The sequence below is a fragment of the Corapipo altera genome, unplaced genomic scaffold, assembly GCF_003945725.1.
Source record: "Corapipo altera isolate COAL_440 unplaced genomic scaffold, ASM394572v1 75, whole genome shotgun sequence".
In the NCBI taxonomy this organism is placed as follows: Eukaryota; Metazoa; Chordata; class Aves; order Passeriformes; family Pipridae; genus Corapipo; species Corapipo altera.
Genome location: NW_020884887.1, coordinates 9,666,354 through 9,686,043, shown reverse-complemented (window position 1 = coordinate 9,686,043; position 19,690 = coordinate 9,666,354). Strand labels below are relative to the sequence as shown.

Here is a 19,690-nt window from a genome sequence, read left to right as displayed (position 1 = left end):
CGAACCTGTTGCTTTGGTCTGAGTCACAACATGACTGTGAAGATGAACTTGTCTTTTTTGTCTTTGAAAGCACTTAAATATTCCACATGATGTGCTGCCATTTAGTCCTGCATTGCCTTTTAATAGTTCCTGAAATTTTGAAGGTATGGATTATGTTAATGTACCTTTTAAATTTTTTATGAACTGAAATAACTTTGAAAATTAACCTTTTGAAAACACTTGGGTAGATCACATGACAGGCTTTTAGCAGCTTTTTTTTTTCTAGTGGTATGCTGCCTCCTGTTCCAGTAAATGAGGAGCTTTGATTGACTGAGGTTATGCTCAGCTTCCTGACCCAGGACCAGCCTCCAGCTGATGTTGGTGATATTTTTATTTTTCATTAGCTTGTCTGAAAGTCTCAGCTGTTTTCATGCCAGTACAAAGGATGGAGGCTGTTTATGCTGTTTCGAGTGTTGTACCAGTTTGTTGTTCAACACACATTAATAGAGCTCTGACAAACAAAAAAAATAATTTTATTTCTCCGTGGTGCAATAACACTTGATATTTATTTATTTATGAAAGGTTACCTACATTTAGTGTGGATGGTCTCATGATCATTAAAACCTGGGCTTCTTGCTGCAGTGAGAGAGGGGATTCCTCCTTGTTTCTGCCAGACTTGGCTTCTCTGATGTTTTACCTCACATACACCTTGGGTACTGTCATTTTGAAAGACTGGAGAGAATCTGACTATAGGTGTTTCCTATTTCTGCTTTGCCATGTCACAGATTGTGACAACTAGGGTGCACCCAAGTGTATACTCTTGTGTGTTCCACCGAGTTCACCTCAGGTTGCAAGTTCCTTCAGTAAACAGAGGAATGGTTTCAATTTGCTCTCCCTTTCCCTGCTGTTTTTCTTTAATTGTTTTATCATCTTCAACATCTTGTTGTAGGATGTAAGTGCAAGAGAGACTTGCTGAGGTGCTGGGATAAATGAAGAGGCCTGGGATGGAACAGATGCTCCCTTTAACACTGTCTTCAGAGATCATAGCTTCTCGGGTCTGATCACAGCTCCTTGTTTCACAAGAAAATAATAAATCAGCAAAACAAGTGTTTGAACAGGGTTTGAGATCTGTACAGCATCATGATTTGCGTATGTGCTTCGGCAAGTCTTTTTTTCCTCATATGTAGAAAACTCTTGGCTTACATCTCCATCCACACTTCTTTTTTTTTTTGGCTGGAACCAGGCACACTAAATAGTGATTAAACAAAAAATTAAAATTCCATTTTTGTGCATTTGGCATTTGAATGCTGATCAATTGCTTTGGCGGCGCGTTAAGTAACAGCGTGGTAGACAACAGAAGGGGCTTATTTACAGCAATCTGTCTAAATCCATTTTCAATGTATTGCTTAATATGCCTTTCTACTTTAGTTCATTTTCAGTTTTTAAAAAATGAAGGCTTGAAACAGGCAGGAGAACAGTTTAAGATATTGCTGCAGAAGTAATCACTCCTTAGTGGTAAACAACATCGAGTTCTTAAGGAAAAGAAAATGTGCTTGAGCTGAAATAGAACTTATGGGCTTGTTGTAGGACTTAATGGATGGAATTCAATGGCTTGTGCACTTACATAGTCTGACTAGATGATCATAATGAAGCCTGTATGATTTTAAATGTGCTTTTTGCGTATTGCTTACAATTGACCATTTAAGAAAACAATGATATTTTTGCAAAATGGGTAGCTCACATAGAGCAAAACAGAAAATTGCTGACCTCTTTTATAGGGACAGAAGTCCAGATCCATAATGTCACTTTACCCTAACCATGCAGCATGGAGAGCTGCAATGGTCAAACAATGGTTGCTGCATTCCACAGTTAAAATGCAGATAAGGGCAGATGTGCTGGTGGGTTTGGACAAAAATGTTATGCCTCTTGTCATGCAGTTAGAATTAATGGAAAATTAGGATAAGAGTGAAAATTGAGATGAAAAACAGTGTTATATGTATGGTATAACTCCCCATAAATGAGATGCTTGTTTAATAGTTAAAGCAAAAGTCAGTCGTAGGAAACTTGCTGTGTTTTGCAGATTGCTTGGATATCACAGTCTAGAGTGTCTGTTGAAGGAGTATCATCAAGTTATGTAATTTGCATAATTGAGTCAAATTCCATGCAGCATCCCTGAAGGAAACCACTAAAAAAAGCAACATTCTGGTCCCGGTATGCTGTGTCTGTGTTTCTAGAGCTCAGACATCTTTTACAAAAATGGGAAGGAAAAAAAAAAGGAAAGAAAAGAAAAAAAGAGCTTCCAAAACTGCATCAATGTCAGCAACCTGCCCATTCTCCCAACGAGAGGGACTTTGAGGACATATGTGCACAACTTCCCTCTGCCCATGATGGCATCGTGCCCACAAACCTTCACACTGTTCTGCCAATAGTGATGACATGAGCATAAAATCTGCACTTGGGGAGGGGAGGCAGTGTTTTATCGTTCACACTGACTTTTTTTGGTAGTCTGTTGAAATTAGGTTGGTCTTCAAAGTGTGGTTCTTAAGAAATACAATGCTAATCAGGCTGCTGCAGCTACACCTTCCCTTTGGGGCTGTGTGGATCGTGAGGGCTGGCAAGGTCGCTGAAGCAAAGACATTGATATTCATTTTCTAGCACTGAAAGTCACTTCAAAATTAATATTTAGACACTGTTGACAGAACTTGTCAGTGACTCAGCAGACTTTTCAGTTATGGTGCTTTAGTAGCGACCTGAAAAACCAATGTAAGCATCGTATGTTTGCTTGCGAGGGATACTGTTAGAAATATTCTAACCTCTTAACATTTACCCAAGTTGAATTAAATCTAATGGAGGATTTCTGAGTTGGATTGGCTAATGTAGCTTCTCTGCCCAAGACCAAAAAAAAGCTCCAGAATGCAGCACATCTGCCATTACCATCTGCAGCTATGTCTAACCTTCAGGATTCTAAAAGCTACTTGGAGAGGTTTGTCGATCCGACAGAGGTTCCTGGTTTGTTTTTCTTGTGTGAATTCTCTTTAGGTGTTAGTTGTACAGGGCAGTAACATCATGAGCTCTGCAGGCAGAGGAACAGATAGTGACTCACCCTGCACAGTCCTCATTTTACTTTGCCAATACCAACATGTGGAGGGGTTATTTCTTGTAAGTCTCCAAGACTGAGAGTTGTACAGAGCCTGTTCCCCAGGACGTAAGGATCAATAACTCTTATTCTGTGTACTTCTGAAGTCCAACACTGCAGTTCAGAAAGGTCTGAATAACTGTGTGTGTATTTCATAGTTTTCCTTCTTGCTTAATTTAAAGTTTACAAATTGCTGACATGTGTGGCCTTGACATGGTTAGCTTAACCCAGCTCAAAGATGTTTTCATGTGTAAATTTATCCCTGAGAGAAGTAATGCATCTACCTACTCGACTTTCTGCTGTCTTCCTGCCTGATTTGTACTGTGTGTAATACAGTGGCAGTCTCTGTGATTTTTTTTTTCTGGTTTTTTTCCTATTTATTTTAACAGCCCTGGAGGATGGCATGCTACTGCCTGCTTTCACTCAGTATTGCAGGGTTTAAATTGCTTGCATTAGGTCGTTGCTTGCTCTGAGGATGTTTACATGCACACTGCTGACCTCTCTGAAGAATGGCTTGAAGCTGGGCAGAAAATTTACTTCCCTGTTCACATTATCCTACATTGAGAGCACAAACACAAGGATCACTCCAGCCCAGAGCCTGGGGGTGCTCACACTGAGCAGGGATGGCTGGAACTGCTTTTTAATGGCTTTTAGGCTGCTGCTTGGCCAGATGAGCATTGTCTGCTTTGGTGGTACAGCTGTTTAATGGTGAGAGAGGCCCCTCCTGAAACAGCTGATAGCCCAGTGGTGTGGCTTCCCTTAGAAACTGGTGTGAGTCCTTTGGGGTGTATTTCAGACTTGTGTTGTGAGGCTCAGGGTCACACTGTGTATTCCTCCCTCTAGATCTAGTCCCTGGACACTCTGGCAGTGGTCTCCTCTGCAGTGGTGGGTGGGGTTTCTGGAGTAACTGCTGGTAAGGGATTTTCATGTGTTGAATCTCAGCGAATGGCAGAAGGGACAGTGGCATTGTAAGTGATTCTCCGGGTATGCACGTTCAGTCCAGAGTGCTATAAACAAGAGACATAAAAGACTTAAAATATTGAGGTTTCAGACTTGCCAGTTGTTCCTGTGCCCAGTATGACACTTGTGCACAAGCCTAGCGCTCAGAAAGTTGGCAAAACTCTCCTGGCAAGGAGGTGCTCTGGTCTATGAAAGCTTTCCAGGCCTTTTCCTGGCAGGGGAGTATCCTGGAGAGGAGACTGGCCAGAGAGCAGGCCTGGCAAAGGATGGTTCTTGCAAAGCAGAGGCAAATACTTCCCAGAACAGTAGTGTGCTCTGTCAGTTATTTAGTGGGGATGATTAGAAGGGGTGACGTGTTGTCCAAACAATTAAGAGCCACTGTGGTGGCCAGATGAGTAGGTGTGCTGGACTATTGCAGTAGCATGGGGTGGCTGCATCATGGTGCTGAAAATTTTACACCAAAAATAACCAGGCTGCCACTGTTTCTTTGTCACACAGCTGTCATCCAGACCTGCTCACATTAGCTGGCACGAGCTAGCAAAGGTCCAGGTACAGTTTATGCAAATTGTCCATGAGGTTTTAGGTCAGGTGGAGCCATGGGTAGATGCTGATGGGTTTGTCTGGTCCTCGCCCACACTATGCCCCTGGCTCATCACACCCTGAGGGAGCATCTCAAACCACCTCTGCTCACACCCACTACACAAAAGCAGCAGTAACCTCCTGAGGTGGAGCAAATATTAGGTTTTTGGGTGGTGTATGTTTTTCAAGGTGTTCTGTGATGGCATTGCTGACACCAGCCCCCAGGACTAGAGGACTATGTTTCCCGAGAAGTGCTGTTGCCCACTGTGTTCAGTTTGCCCTCCCGATGCTCTCTTGCCTGTTTGGTTCCTGGATCACACATTCATCTTGACACTTAAAAGTACTTTTGCATTATCAGCAGGCAGAAATCTCAGGAGAGCAGTGATGTGTAATGGGACAGCTGGAAAACCACAAGGCAGGTTAAGCAATTCAGTTTTATGCTTATGTTTGGCAAGTTCAGGTGAGCCCTTCCGTAACAGAATTGTGTGGTTCTTCACTCTGCTCTGCTGCTCTGGGGCTGCACTTGCCTTCTGCTGTGTCATGGGAATCAGTGAGGCTTTTGCAGTGCCTCTCATGAAACCTCTTTCCTTCAGTAAATGTGATTCTTCAGCATATGCAGTCAGAGGTGAGCTGGAGATGTTGGATTGCTCGTGATGACCTTCATTTGCTGACTTGTTTCCAAAGCACCCATTGCTTTTGAATTTTAGGGACAACATCATGAAATAGGAGCTCTAATTGGGTTCACTTCAGGCTCATGCCTTGTGTAGAATTTGCTTTTAAGTTCAGCAGCAAGAGTCTTAATAAATGACCTTTTAAGTCTTATTTTGATTTTATTCAAGTGTGGTAGTGTGCTCATTAATAATGATCCTGCAATAGGTCTCCCATTACATCCTATTTAATTAACAAAAATGCTGTAAGATGTATTGGATGTTTTCAAAATGAAAATGGGAGTTTTTAATAGATTCCCTGATTAAGAAATACTCTTCTGCATACATGATGGTGCCCTGAAAATTATCACTTAACAGCTATAGATAAAGTACTGTTCTGAGACAAGCAAAACTTGCTTCCTCCCCCTTTCAGGCTACAAGCCACTTGCTTGGGATGAACTTACCCTCAGGAAGATGTTTAATCTCTCCTTACAGGAAGGGGAGGCTGTTAAGGAAAGGTTGCATGTGTTCTGTATTTAATATATCCAATCTTTTATTTAAAAGGCATCATACGTGAGGCAAAAGAAAGACTCTTACTTTGCTGATGGACAGAGAAAAAAGGACTGGCATAACAACGAAGCTATAAGGAGGGACTCTGAGCGTGTAGGTATGTAAGAGTGCTACAAAAATGTTTTAATACTGATTGTAATTTGCTTTTATTTGGTAGGCTGAGTGTAAAACAACATGTTCAACATCAGGGTCAAGATGATGTTCTTGACATGGTGCAGCAGTTAAAGCCAGTTAATCTGTTAATCTTTAACTGTGTTAATCCCAATGAAATTCCTTTTCCCCCAACTCCACAATAACTATTTTGAGGTGAAAATATATCAGTAAACATCTTGGTGTTTTATGACAGGTGCAGTGTTGATTTTTTTTTTTAAAAACTTTCAAAAAACCCAAATAGGCATGTTCTTCTCCCAGAAATGGGAGATCCGGAAAAGAAGAGGAGGGATAAGACAAATGTTCTGGACTATAACATTCATGCAAGTTTTATTTCATAAAATAAGGGCCTGTTTTGAACATCACAGGTTTACACTGGTGTGTCTGCAAGGGCTCTGCCACTCAGTGCAAGAGCTCTGGTTCTAAATACACATATCCATCTGTGCTGAAAATTCCAGCAGTGCTGAGGTATTCAAACCATATGGGTTCTTCTGCTGTGAAACAAAAGGTGTTCTATAGATCCTCCACAGCAGTGCCATAAGTCCTTTGTCTGTTTCTGGTGTTAGAAGGAACGCTTAACTTCTGTGATTTGCACAGCTGAGTGGTTTGTAGCAAAACTACTTATCAGATAAAATTGATAGATTGACATAGTTGACCCAGTGCTAAATATGACACAGAGCACAAAACTAAGGAAGGAATTTTTACAGGACTGTAAGATGCTCTTTTTTTGCTATATGGATTAGTTTCTGGCTAGTTAAGCACTAATTAGTAGTAATGATATGTATTTATTTTCTTTCCATCCATAGGAAATGGAGAACAGGGAAAACCTTACCCAATGACTGATGCAGAGCGAGTGGACCAGGCATACAGGGAAAATGGCTTTAATATCTTTGTGAGTGATAAAATTTCTCTGAATCGTTCCCTTCCAGACATCAGACACCCAAAGTGAGTATACAGTTTGGATTTCTATGAGTGAAAGTTTGCAAGCCCTAAATTAACACATCTGCAGGAGTGTGGTTTTTTTTATTACAGACTCTTATACCTTTGTTCATCAACTATGGTCCTTTCACAGCTGGGTCTTACTGTCTCCTTAACAAAGAACAGTGTATAGTAATTGCAACAGGAAATAGAGGAGACCAAATCTGGGGGGGAAAAAATCCCCTCTTGATTCCAAAAGACTTAAAATTACCAAAGACTCCCAGCCCTGTGCAGAAGAGATCTTGAACTTAACCCAGAGGGAGGCTACTTCCTTCACCTCTTGAAACACAACAGTTCAGTTGTTGAGCCCCCTGAGAGAGCCAACAGCTCTTAGCAACTAATGAGGTGGAACTTTTTCTTTCTGTGGTGAAACTGATGTCAATGTCTGACTCGGTTGACAGCTGCCCTAAGTGCAGTCAGGTGATGGCTTTGTCACTAAACACTGTCCCCTTCTTGTGTTGGCCATTAGCTGGAAATGATCATGAAGTGCTCAGGAGCAGAACAAGATAGGAGCAGCTCCACTCAGCTGTGTATGAAGAGTTTTATCAGATTCGTGGATTATTTTCTCGGACATCTTCCTCGTAAAAACAGCCTCATCAGGATTTACAAGTAGAAGCTTGTTCCAGTTGAATGCTGACTTTCGAGTTTGTCTGGTTTTGGACATTATCCCTTCAGATAGTGTTAAACTGGATTTTGTGCAAACTAAAAGGAGTTTTTCCATTAGCAAAAGTGCTTCAGTTAGGACTTAGCCATCGTTTAGACAAAGCAGAGAGGTTTTTAAATGCTGTGTGGAGTTCTTAATCTGAAAGCGTTGTTAGGCATTTGAATCTAAGCTCGTTTTGTGTAAAGCTGGTTTTATCACAATTAGTGAATTTGAATTCAACATCTACTTTATTCACATAATTTCCAGAAGTCAGGTTTTATAATTTAACTGCACAATTGAGATATTACCTCTTCAGCAGTCACAGCAAGCTAATCAAATAGACTGGCTTGGCACCCTTTCTCAATATATACACATAAAACAAAGTAGTGAGTATAGCTCCATAAATATTTCAGACATGCAGCTGAAATGTTTAGATATAAAGATAAATCAGGTAACTGAAAATGTTTGTGGATCAGCCCATACTCAAGTTCTGGGAAATACAGTTTGACTTCACTAACCTAAATTCTGCCCAGCCTCCATTTACAGGGTCTGCCTTGGGCTCTGAGAACTTAAATGTCAGACAATGCCAGTATTTTGCTATCTGAGGGTTTAATACATTACCTCACATTCCCCATTGTTTCCTGAAATTGCCGACTCAGTGTTGCTAATTCTGCTATTTAAACTTTTCTAAAGTGTGAAGCTTCTAACCCCAGCCCCAGTTAAAATTAGGAAGTGAAGTGTCTACTTAAGCTGTGATTAATGATGCTGCTGCAGTAGTTTGCTTGTTGCTTGACATATCAGTGTAGCAGGTTGTAATTGTGGAGGCCTCGAGGAGAGGATAAACAGCATGTGCCTAATGGATGCTGGGATTAGCTGGGCAGGGAGCAGGGTTATGTACAGTGGAGATATGCAGTAAAGGAATTCATGACTGGAAAGGTCTGCTGTGCATTCGCTGTGCCCATTAAAAAAGATATACTTGAAATGGTGTGGTTTGTGTTACCTGGGAGGTTGATGAGGGCAATTTATAACAAAGTTAGGCTGAGACCTAGTCATAAAGACACAAGTCCTTAAAGAGTATTCCAGAAAGAAGGGAGCTGTGTTTTTAGAGCCTCTTACATACAGTGAGGTAATAGAGACTTTGGAAATGTGCCTGCAGGCAGCAGGGAGTGTAAGGAGAAGGTTATCTGGGGGAAAAATGCATCATCTGTCTTGTCCTAAGCTTTGGGGCCACAGATGGTATTCTCCCCAACAGCTGGCCTGGGTGGGGAAGGACAAAGAAGCAGCTGATGCGTGAGATGGTTTGTGTGCACTTTTATATAGCAAATAGCATGTCACCTCTGCTTTCTGTTAATTGTGGGAACCGAGGAGCTGGAGGATGACGTGTACTGGATCTGCCTGGTGCACACATACAATTGTTTGTTTCAGCAGTCATGTCTTCCCCTGATAACATTTTCTTTAAGTGCTTCTGGGTTTTTTAATATTAAATACTAATTTTGCAGGTCTTGTAAAGCAATTGTAGATGTGGTAGCTGGAGGGAAGCAATTTCTCTCCATGCTTAATGGTTAAACTTAATAGCTAAAGTTTCCCACTTGTTAAACTGGAACTCTCATTTTCTGACTAACTTTAAGAAGAGTTAGAAAAGATTCAAGGGCTCTTGGTTCATATTGGAACAGAATTACAGCCAGTAACCATCGGAAGAAGGTTAGGATGGCAATGCCAAGGGCTGGATGAAAGCAGTCCATGCAGCTTCAGTTTGCATCTTGCATCTGTGCATTGCAGCCACAGCCTGCAAGCTCTTGGCAGCACCCCAGGACAATTCATTACACCCAGAATAAGCTACTGTCCTCTCACACAGGCACCAGAGTAACTTCCTGTAGCCACAGATGTACTGAGCTTGTATAACATACGTGCATCCTTCTCCCTTCCCTGGGAAAGGTACCAGGAAAAAGCTGCCCCTGCCAGAGCCGCTTTCATTCCCGTCTGCCCTTCCGGGGAACAGGGAAGGAATTACTGTGTGTAAGCACTGAATTGTGCACACATCCTCACTGAGGGTCTGCAGATCAGCTCTGGTGGCTGTGCAAGAGGTGCAGTCTTGTGACGGGGCAGAGAGCAGAGTGTGACCTCCCTCCCCTGATCCTGGGCAGGGGGCAGCTGGTCCTGCTGCCACTGTCATTACTGCACTCCAGACACCTCCATTCACATAACCACCTCTGTTTTGTACTGGACACATGAGGTTCTAGGAATGGAATAGATTTTTGACCTCAAATGAACAGCTACTGGTATTTTTTTAACTACAGTTACTCGTTGTGCAGCCTTTGTTACCTGTTTAACAAGGTTCAAACTCCACTTAGGGCCAAATGAGCAGGAAATAAACACTGCCCTTCATGCTGCAGTTGGAATTTTCTTTATGAAACTGCCTTGAAAACAACCTCACAAGGCAAGAGAGCATTACCCTTACTCCAAAATTAAGATTAATGCTGTGGAGAAATACCCCAAATTCAAGGAGTCCCCATCTCTGCAGACTTAACTCTCCAGCTTTATCCAAATCCTCTGGTGATTTGTGTTCAAAGCCCAGCTGCCTTTACTTCTGCCTGCAGAACTGATCCCCCTGACTTTGTGTGTTGCTAAGTGTCATTGACCATTAACAGTCTCTACTTCAGGTGGAATTGCTGGGTCTTATTTTGGCCAGGTAGACTAGATCAGGTCAACACTGGCTTGATAAGTCCTGAAAATTGCTGGATTTTTTTCAGGTACTTTGCATCAATTTGGGGAGTAAAGAATGAACTAATTTACTTGATGGTAATTAGTATGGAAGTGCTGGTGTTTTTCAGCAGCTCCTTTTGACTTGCTCTGTCTGTGTCCAGCTGCAAAAACAAGCTGTACCTGGAGAAGCTTCCGAACACGAGTGTGATAATTCCGTTCCACAACGAAGGATGGTCCTCTCTGCTCCGGACAGTGCACAGTGTCCTCAACCGCTCCCCTCCTGAGCTGATAGCAGAGATAGTGCTGGTGGATGACTTCAGTGACAGAGGTATGATGGTTTCTGTGTGACAGCACCATGTTTCCCTGCCTAGGGGATCGATGAACTTGCAAATATGTGTATAATGACTTGAGGTTTTTTATTCAGGTGAATCTTGCTCTAGTACATTTGAAAGAAAAAAAAAACCCTCATGTTCCATATTCAGGGTGTGCTGGTTTAGCTGTAGCTGACATGAGCTGTCCTATGATGTGAAGGGTGGTGTGAAAAAAACAGGGAAGCTGGTTTTAATATTCTACTAAGGGCCTGTGTAGCCCTTACATTTAACCCTGGGGTTAATGCTGTGATGCTTGGAATAACAAAAGAAAAGAAGTGAGCTATTCCCCCCCTCTCCATAAACTTCACTCCTTATTTTGTACTGTGTTGCCTGGAGTAGTCACTTTGGATTGGGATGAAATGCCGAATGCAAAGGCCTGGAATTGCTGGCACATCTTATCACCACAAAGGGAACAAGCACTTGTCATTGCAGCAGCAATGTGTGCGTGCGGTTACTGAATCTACTTGTGCTGTAGCAGAAAGGCAAGAGATCTTTTTCTCTGAACTGTTTAAATGCTACATGATGCAAATTAAGCTACACTTTGTCTTGTAGTTTGCACCCTTGCTTTGGTGGAAGAGGCAAGTGAAGGAATAGTGAATGCCTCTATCGTGTAGACGTCGGGTAGCTGGAGAGATCCCAGCTACCCAGCAAGTCCTCTGAAGTAGCTGGTGTTCTCTTGTGTTGAAGAGGGTACAGTGACTTTAAGAGGTTATGGTCAGATCTAGCAACTCTATTTTCTCCTTTAAAGTTACTAAGACTATTTAGTTTTATGAGCTGCAGAGTTCAAGCCACTGGTATTACTCAGCTGAGGGAAAAGAGCTCTCTATACAGATACTAAAGGATACATCTCCAAAAAATCTGACATGTAGGAAACTGCTAAACGAGCTTGGAAACAAGCTTGTGTGTGTTCAGTGTTCTTACCTTTACTGACTTCCAAATAGGCACTACCCAAAGCTGTAGTGTTTGTTCCAAAGTACTTCTCTCATTAGTTTGGAAGCAAGGCATGCTGCTTTGAACAAATCAATTTTATATGAAATAGGTATTTCTTTAGAGGATTTCTTTCAAGCTAAGCTGAGAGAAGAAAAACCCACCCTCCTAACAAGTTCTCTTTATTGCTACTCAGTCTAGAAGCAAATTAGACAAGCTCATGCTGTAACCACAGCTAAATTGTACAAATGGGGTCCTTTTCAGAGAAGCAGAAGTAATGAAATCTCGTTTCCTGTGGATCTGTTTTCCTTGTTTTCTAGATATGCCCTTCCAGCCAGCCCTCCTGACTCCCACCCCTGCTGCTCATCAATCTGTACCTGTGCTGTTTGTCCAGCTTGCTCTTGCTGTTCCACCTGTCTCTGATAAGATACAGGCTCTTCTCTGTTGGTTGCCCAGCTTTGCCACAAAGGTTGCAAGAGGTAGCTGAGATGAATTTGTATGCAGCAGCTGTTTATAGGTGTATATAAAAGACTGCTGGTGCTGGACATTGAGCTAAATTGTCAAGGGAAGAGAATGACACTTAGGCAAAGAGAGTGCTAATAAAAACCTGATGTGGGTTTTCTGGTTGTTTGGGGTTTGGTTTTTTTTGATTGGTTTGGTTTTTTTTTAAACAGTATTTTCCTGTTAGCACAGTTGATTTATGCACATTGGGACAATGTTTAGGATGAAACATTTTTCCTTCAGTGCTGTCAGCTTTGTATCTGCATTTTTCTTACTTAACCACACTGGGGTTGGCTTCCACATCCCTCACTGGGTTTAAATAGATCTTAGTCTTCAGAAGACAGTTAAGTCCTAAACACCTGATCATGACTTGAAAGGCTGATGGTTACAAACTTCTGGTGGTGATTTATCCATTGTATGTATTTAAAAAAAAAAACAAACACAAACAACAAAACAAACACAAAAACCCAACAAATGCTTCAGCCCAATAACTGAGAACTGAAAGTTTAATGCATCGAACTGAAATGTGTGAAGGAGCAGAAGTTCCAAGAAAACTTTTACTTCACATATTATGTGTTTGTAAAGGACACGTTCTTGGATTTGGACTGTTAGGTCACTGCTCTGGTTATCAGTTTGTTATGATTAAATTGGGCAGATAATAAAAACCCTGTGTCCAAGCTGATGATCGTCACAGCTGCGCCACAGAACTGGTGAGCGTAAACTGGTGAGTAAAAAGAATGAGAAGAGATTTCTTGATTTCTTTTTTTTTTCCTTTTCAAATCGTAAATGATTGATCCTCTGCATTTGCTGCAAAGTGAAATGCTTTGCTTCTGTTTCAAATGCTAGTCCTACGAATTTGTAACAGCATCTTTCTTCTAAAATTATGGAATCACTGTTGGATGTAGTGATAGTAGAGGCCACATTTGAGATCAGAGGGGCATAGTCTGAACAGTAAATGTCACCTCCTTCCCTGAAGAGATCAGTAAATAGCCACCATAAACTCCAGTGAAAAGCCAAAGATGGAAAGAATAATCACTCAATAAAAATCTGTTATTAGTTTTTTTTATCGTGAGGTTACTCTGACAAGATAAAACATCAGATATCTCTGCTGTACCTATGATGGCCTTTCACTTGAGGGTTGTCTAAACAGATCTTTAGCACTTTAATAACTCTTTAAAGAATAACCTTCATCAACTTGGCCTTTCCTGGCAAAGAGGCTGTATACACTCTCTTATTCTGTTGTTGCACTGATTTCTGTGGGTGGTGATGTTGGTGCTGATCCATCAGCCTCTTTCATCTCTGTGTCTCATACATGGATAACCTTTGCTTCACATGAAATAAGACGACTTTGGTAATAATAGAAATAGTAAGTGTGGAAATCTGGCTACTGCACATACAACTGTTTTTCCTAACAGATGTTGCTTTCATATGTTTTTCATCTGGTTTTTAGCTTGAGAATAAGGAATTTCTGGTGTGTCTATAAAGAGGATTGAGAAGTTGGCTAACAAAGTGACAGGAGAGTGAAGACAGATTTCTGGGTTAGTTGGTGGCTGCTGTGGTCTGCAGCAAACCTGGGGGGCAGCTGTGTGGCTTTGCATTATTGGAGATCTCGGACAGATGAATCATCATCTGGAAGTGTCAGCAGCCATTTATTTCTTAATTTGTTTGAGAGAGACAACTGTGTGACCTTTAGCAATAACCATTTTTCATCCAAAAAATGCTGTCCTGATGACAGCATATCTTAACAGCGAGCAGCAAAAGCTTTGCGGGTCATGTTTTTGAAACGTTTCGTTTTCTTTGTATTTGAAAAGTCAAAATGTGCTGGAAGAACTTGCTGTCTGAGATTTTTTTTTTTTTTTTTGCCTGCCTGCAGTACAGTGCAAATGATCGAAATCTAATTAAAAAAAGTACTGGAGCCTTACTTCACACAAATTTCATGCTGGATTCCACGTCAGCCAGAGTGCTGGGAAGGGCTGTCCGTGGGGTCAGTCGGTGTGGTGGGAGGATCCCTTCGCCTTTGAGGTGCAGATTGTGCTGCCACCTCCAACAGCTCTTTCTTGACACTTTAATCTTCCTCTGTGGGGTTTCCCTTTGTAGGTTGGGTTGGCTTAAAAGAAACTGCTTTCCAGCATGTGCCGTAAATATTGCAGGGCTGTTTTTACTTTCTCTATTGGTAGTCTCTGCTATCAATGTAGCATTCCCATTAGAACTGCTCTAATGCTTTTTCCCCCACAAACTTACTTGAGATAGAAGAAGATGATAGAAGAACTTTCTTCCCATTTCAAAACAATTGTAGAGTTTTAATGTGCAGAAGAATATAGGTTATATTGAAGAGGGAGGCATCAATTCAGCAGACTGCTGTTGAAGAAGCATTGGCTGCTTCTTCCTGCATGGTACAGAGAACTGCTGGAGCCCCACAGACTGACTTCTATGGATTTGATTAACCTCAGCTATTGCAGAGTGGTCCAAAATAATGCCTGTCCTTCTGGATAAGCAGAAATCAGAATGCAGTACATGAGAATTATGACTTTAGAATTCTTGATCATAAAAACTCTTAGCTGTGGCAGTCCTGTGTGGATTTGTGCCTTCACTTTTAATTTCTATAGCTATTCTTTGGGTCTGATCTCAGTTAAATTAAGCCTTTTCATATGCTGGCTTGCAGGGTACTAATTATATCCCTCTGAGCTTGTTGTTGCCAGAATGGCCCTAAGTAAACTAAAATGTTTTTTCCATGTATATCTGTTTTCTCCTGAGGACTGTCATGTGAAATTTGTTTGCTTTTTGATTATCTAATTACCATGCTGCTGAGTGGGAAGTGGATTCTATTATATCATACAAATGGGAGGAGGAGAAGAGAAATGGAATTGCAGGTCAGTTTGTAACACTGCAGAGTTTTTCTGTCAGCTCTGATGGCATTTTGTTATTGATAGCAGGCAACGAGTAACAGACGGGCAGTTCATGGTTCTTCAGGGTCTGCTTCAGTCCCTAGACCTGCAGTCTGAATTGGCTGTGGTGAGAAATCGAGCTGTTCAGCTCTGGTGTCTGTCGTGTACAAAATGAATTGTTGGTCTCCACCAAATTCCTGTAGCTTGTGAACACCTGTGCTGTATAAGCTGTCTGTGTCTGCATGAACAAATGTAAAGCTGTCCTCTGTCTCTCACTAATAAATGACCAGCCTTAAGCTGAAGGAGTGGCACGTTTTCTCTTTGCAGGATGCTTTTCAGATTGTTCTTTGCTTTTCTCCTGGTACATATTTAGTAGCTCTGTACAGCAGTGGAACATCAAGTGCTACTGGTGAAAGGCAGAAGGCAAACTCTGTTTTGGAGGAGGCATCTCAGGTGCAGGTTGGACTGGAACATGTACAGAATCACAAATAGTTGAGGTTGCAAAGGACATCTGGAGATCATCTAACCCAGCCCCTCAGCTACAGCAGATTTATCCAGATCTTATTTATTCACTCAAGTTAAATCTCCAAGGATGGAAACTCCATAATGTCTCTGGGGACCCTGTTCTGCTGTTCAATCACTCTTTCAATGACTTAGTTTAAGAAAAAAAACATAAATATTTTAAGCTTACTCTGTGCTAGAAGGCTGTGACTTCATTGTTGAGTGTCATTTAAAAGAAACAGCTTGCCATGTACTTAGAGCTGACTGTGTGTAGAGAGGAAAGGGTACACGCCCCACACGGCGGCTCAAAAGTACTTTGGGTTTATCTTATTTTATGGCTTAGCTTGACAGAGATCAGTGATAGTGGCTAAGTGCTTAAATTTCATATAAAAGTCACGTCTCAGCATTCAGTTATTTGCATATTGAGTGACAGCCTGTTCTTACTCATTTTTAAGATTACTTTGGTATAAATGACAGTGTTTTAGAACAAATGTTGTCCCTTGTTGAAGAAGAGAACCGCAGCATCAGTCATCTCCAAAGCATGAGTTACATGCAAAGCACTGTGTTGGTACAATAATAAAGCCGAATGTGGCAGCACTGAAAATACTGCAGTCTCCAAACATCAGGATTGTTCTGGAAGTGTTAACCCAGTAGGGCTCTCTGCCTTATGGCATTGTGTGTCTGCACAGTGGCAATACGTGAAAACTGAGCATCCTTCTTAGAGTAACCAGTCAAAATCTGCACCTGTGACTGGAAGGCAACAACATCTTCAGCCCAAATACTTCAATATATTTAACCCGATGTGACAATGACATTTGCAAAGTGAACCTCCTAGCTTTTACATTAAATACTGTCTATTTTAGGGAGTGGTTATCCAGGAGGCTGTGCAAATGAGTACTTGGCTGCAGTTGATTTCAAGGAGACAGTTTTGTTCTGAGTAATATGTATGGGATCTCATTTTCCCTTGGGTGGTCATTAGGAAGGTTATGGATTTCAGCTTCATCTTTCTTCCATGACTACCCTGTTACCTTGGGCCTTATCTTAATCTGCGAAAACTTTATTTAGGATTCTATTCTATTTATTCGTTCAGCCATTTTAAAAATTTTTCTTATTCTTTCCCTACTTTTAATCCCTTTTCTCTTGGCTGTGTGTGTTCAGCAGGACTTTGTGCAGAGCTGCTCTTTGGGGAACAGCAGAGCATTGTGAGCCCAAAAGCTGGCATGTGGCCACTGCTCATCTTTGAAAGGCAGCAAGGGGCTTTCAGGCCTTTTAATAGAGGAGTCCAAGGAGTGTGTTACCTAAGGAGTGTCATCTCACCCCTGAGTTTTGACCAACATATTCCTCTTCCTTTGCCTTCTCCCCTCACACAGGGCCCATCAGCTTCCTTTGCTTTGCGCCTGGTGCCGTCAAAAGTCCGTGTAGTTGGCTTGGACATCCACTGGCACGGGAATCTTGGAGCCCAACTGTTCCCGAGTGTCAGAGGGAGACACAGCCAAACCTCCCTTCTTCCCTTTACAGACAAATCCCTGTGGCATTTTAAACCTCTCTTTATATAGCAGTGCAAGTAATTCTGGAGGTGTGGGATAATCTGAATGGAAAAACAAATGTGAGTAAGGGAACTTGGCTGAACCACGAGCAGCGTAATTTGGTCTGCAGGGCAGAAGTCACTAAGTAGTGGAGTGAGGGAGAAGGCAAGGGGTGATTAATGTGTCATTTGGTGCAGCATCAGGTATGTAGCAAATACAACTCTGTTCCATTAACCACATCTGCCAGGCCTTAATTGAAAGAAATCATGTTCTCAGTATCTGAAATAGAAAAAGGTTTAATACTTGAGTTCTTTTTGATCTTTAAATGGACCAGTAAAGGATTTATGCATCTAAAGAGATTATCTTTTCATCTTTAGGCACATGCACTGTAAAAGTAATTTTTTTTTCTCTTAAATGCGATAAGTGCATCTGGTTTAGTACATCTCAGAATATGGAGTGACTGTGCTTAGGACAAAGTGGTGAGAGCATTTCTTGCTGAATTATCAATATGATTCTTTTAAAGATTTTTACCTTAACATATTTAGAAAAGAAGAAAAAGCCAAGCTTTTTGGGGGCAGCTATGCTTTTCCACAACCTTTTCTTAAGTGTTGCTTTCAAGGTCACTCGTAGAAGTTGTGGCAACTATTGTCACAAACAACTGATAAAAAGATTATTTTTGTGAATTATGCCACAGAATAAAGAGGCTCTTTCCTTGCTAGGGTGTATTTGTGGAGTGAATTTGTGTACCCACCAATACTCCATTAGTGAGCACTAAGTGGAGCAATAAAATAAAACCTGGTGCAGATGTCTGATTTTAGTTTATGACAAGAGAGGAATTTTTTATTCTCCATTTCTGGCAGTGTCTTGTGGGTGTGGGATACTTTAGATAACAGTGACAGAGCTTGTTTGGATCAGAGTGAGATGTGGATGAGATTCAATTTTATGTTTTCCTTTTCTAAGTGTTCATTTTGAATGCGTCTTTACTGCCTGTACTCACATATACCCTCCATAAAGGGATATCTAAAACCTGCACTGTTCATTAGAAAATGGCTGGAGAGCATTAAAAGTTTATTCTCTAGTGTTTTAAGAGACCTGAGGGCCCATTGCAATTGTTTACTGCAGCTTTGTTTGTGACAGCCTAAATTAACTAACCAGTTTACTTTTCATCATCTTGTATTTATTTCTGTAAGATCAGTTGCTGTGGCTGAAGGATCCTTCTAGAAAACAGATGAGGTGGCTTTCAAAGGTCCAGTTTACTGTGACCTCTTTCTTAGCTAATTATTGTGTAGTGAAGGATGTCTGGCAGTCTAAAGTTTAAAAAAAAAAATAAATAATTGAAGAGCAGAGTTTCCATTACAGCTCATTAAATAAATCTGAGTGCATTGCTTGCTACTAAGAAACCTTATGCATGTAGCTTCTACCAGAGAAACTTTGCAGGAAAATAGCTTTAATTTTATTCTCCTCACCTTGAAGTACTTGTCCTCATCTGCTAGGAGTCAAAAAAATCTAGATATCTGCCAGCTGCAGTGCAAATCAGCATTTTAATGCTTTACAGCTGCTTCTCTGTAGAAGTTAATTAGAAATGTGATTCAAACACCCTCTGCCAGTGCTCATATATGGTATCTATTACTGGTAATCATAGTTCCTGCTATTTCAACCTGCATTTGGGGGTGGTGTTAACAAAGCAGCTGTTCCACACAGGGACTTTGTTAAAAGGTGGAAACTTCTTCACTTTGAGAAAATTGGAAGGTAATGCTGCCGCAATTGAAAAAGAAAAGTGGATAATTTAAACCACATTCCTTATCTAGTTTTAGCTGCAGTGATGGTTTCTTAGTAAAGAACTGCCACACCATTCTGTCACTGTAGCATTGATTCCCAAGTGCCACGAGGACCATTGTTACCCCCACGCCAGGGATGCTCCAATGGAATACGGTAGTTCCCTGTGCTGAACAGCAGGAGCCAAGGCTCAGGATTTAAAAAAGCAGGTACCTTCAGCTTTCAGTCCTGCCCTCCTCTCTGTCATCCAGCCAAAATGAATGTGTCAGTTGAGGACTATATTGCCCATGAGATGGTTTAGTTCTGGTATCAGCACAGCTGTGAACAGGCCTGGATTTGTGCTTCAGGTTTTAATAGATTTATTGACCTTTCTAGCAGATGTCACTGACTTATTGTGATAGCTGCATTTCTCCTAAGTAAACAAGAGTGTTGGGAACTGATGGCGAAGAGGTCTAGAAGAAGAGTTGAGTGTGAGTTTATAAAATATACTTCTGACATGCCAGAGTTTGTTACTACCTGTCAAATGTGTGTGTTTTCCCTGCAGCTGTATTAACAATTTTTTCATTTGCCAAATGCCAAATACTTTGTTTTCTGTTCTCTGACATACAGACTACAAGACAAACATGTTTTTGCTTTGTCATTTGTGGTTATTACTGTATAAGCATTATTGTAGGAATGAAGTATTATCAGTTAGATTTCCAGTGTTCTTCTATTTGGCTGCAACCCCAGACCAAAACCTTTGTGGGTCTGTGCTATTAATTTTAGGCTTCATAGTTGTTCTTCCTCACTTAGACACTTGAGATCAGAGCCTTTGGGATCCAAAGGGGTGCATTCCTACTGAATCAAAGCCACTTTCAA

The 19,690-nt window shown here is 41.2% G+C and overlaps 1 protein-coding gene across 1 annotated transcript in view; it reads left to right on the top strand.

Moving 5' to 3' along the window:
* The window catches only part of GALNT10 (polypeptide N-acetylgalactosaminyltransferase 10), an 82,375-nt gene that overhangs the window by 32,976 nt on the left and 29,709 nt on the right, over window positions 1-19,690 (top strand). The window contains exons 2-4 of the mRNA XM_027643381.1: window positions 5,866-5,968; window positions 6,828-6,966; window positions 10,507-10,673. Of these exons, the coding sequence (XP_027499182.1) occupies window positions 5,866-5,968; window positions 6,828-6,966; window positions 10,507-10,673 (409 nt within the window). The remainder of the gene's footprint in view (window positions 1-5,865; window positions 5,969-6,827; window positions 6,967-10,506; window positions 10,674-19,690) is intronic.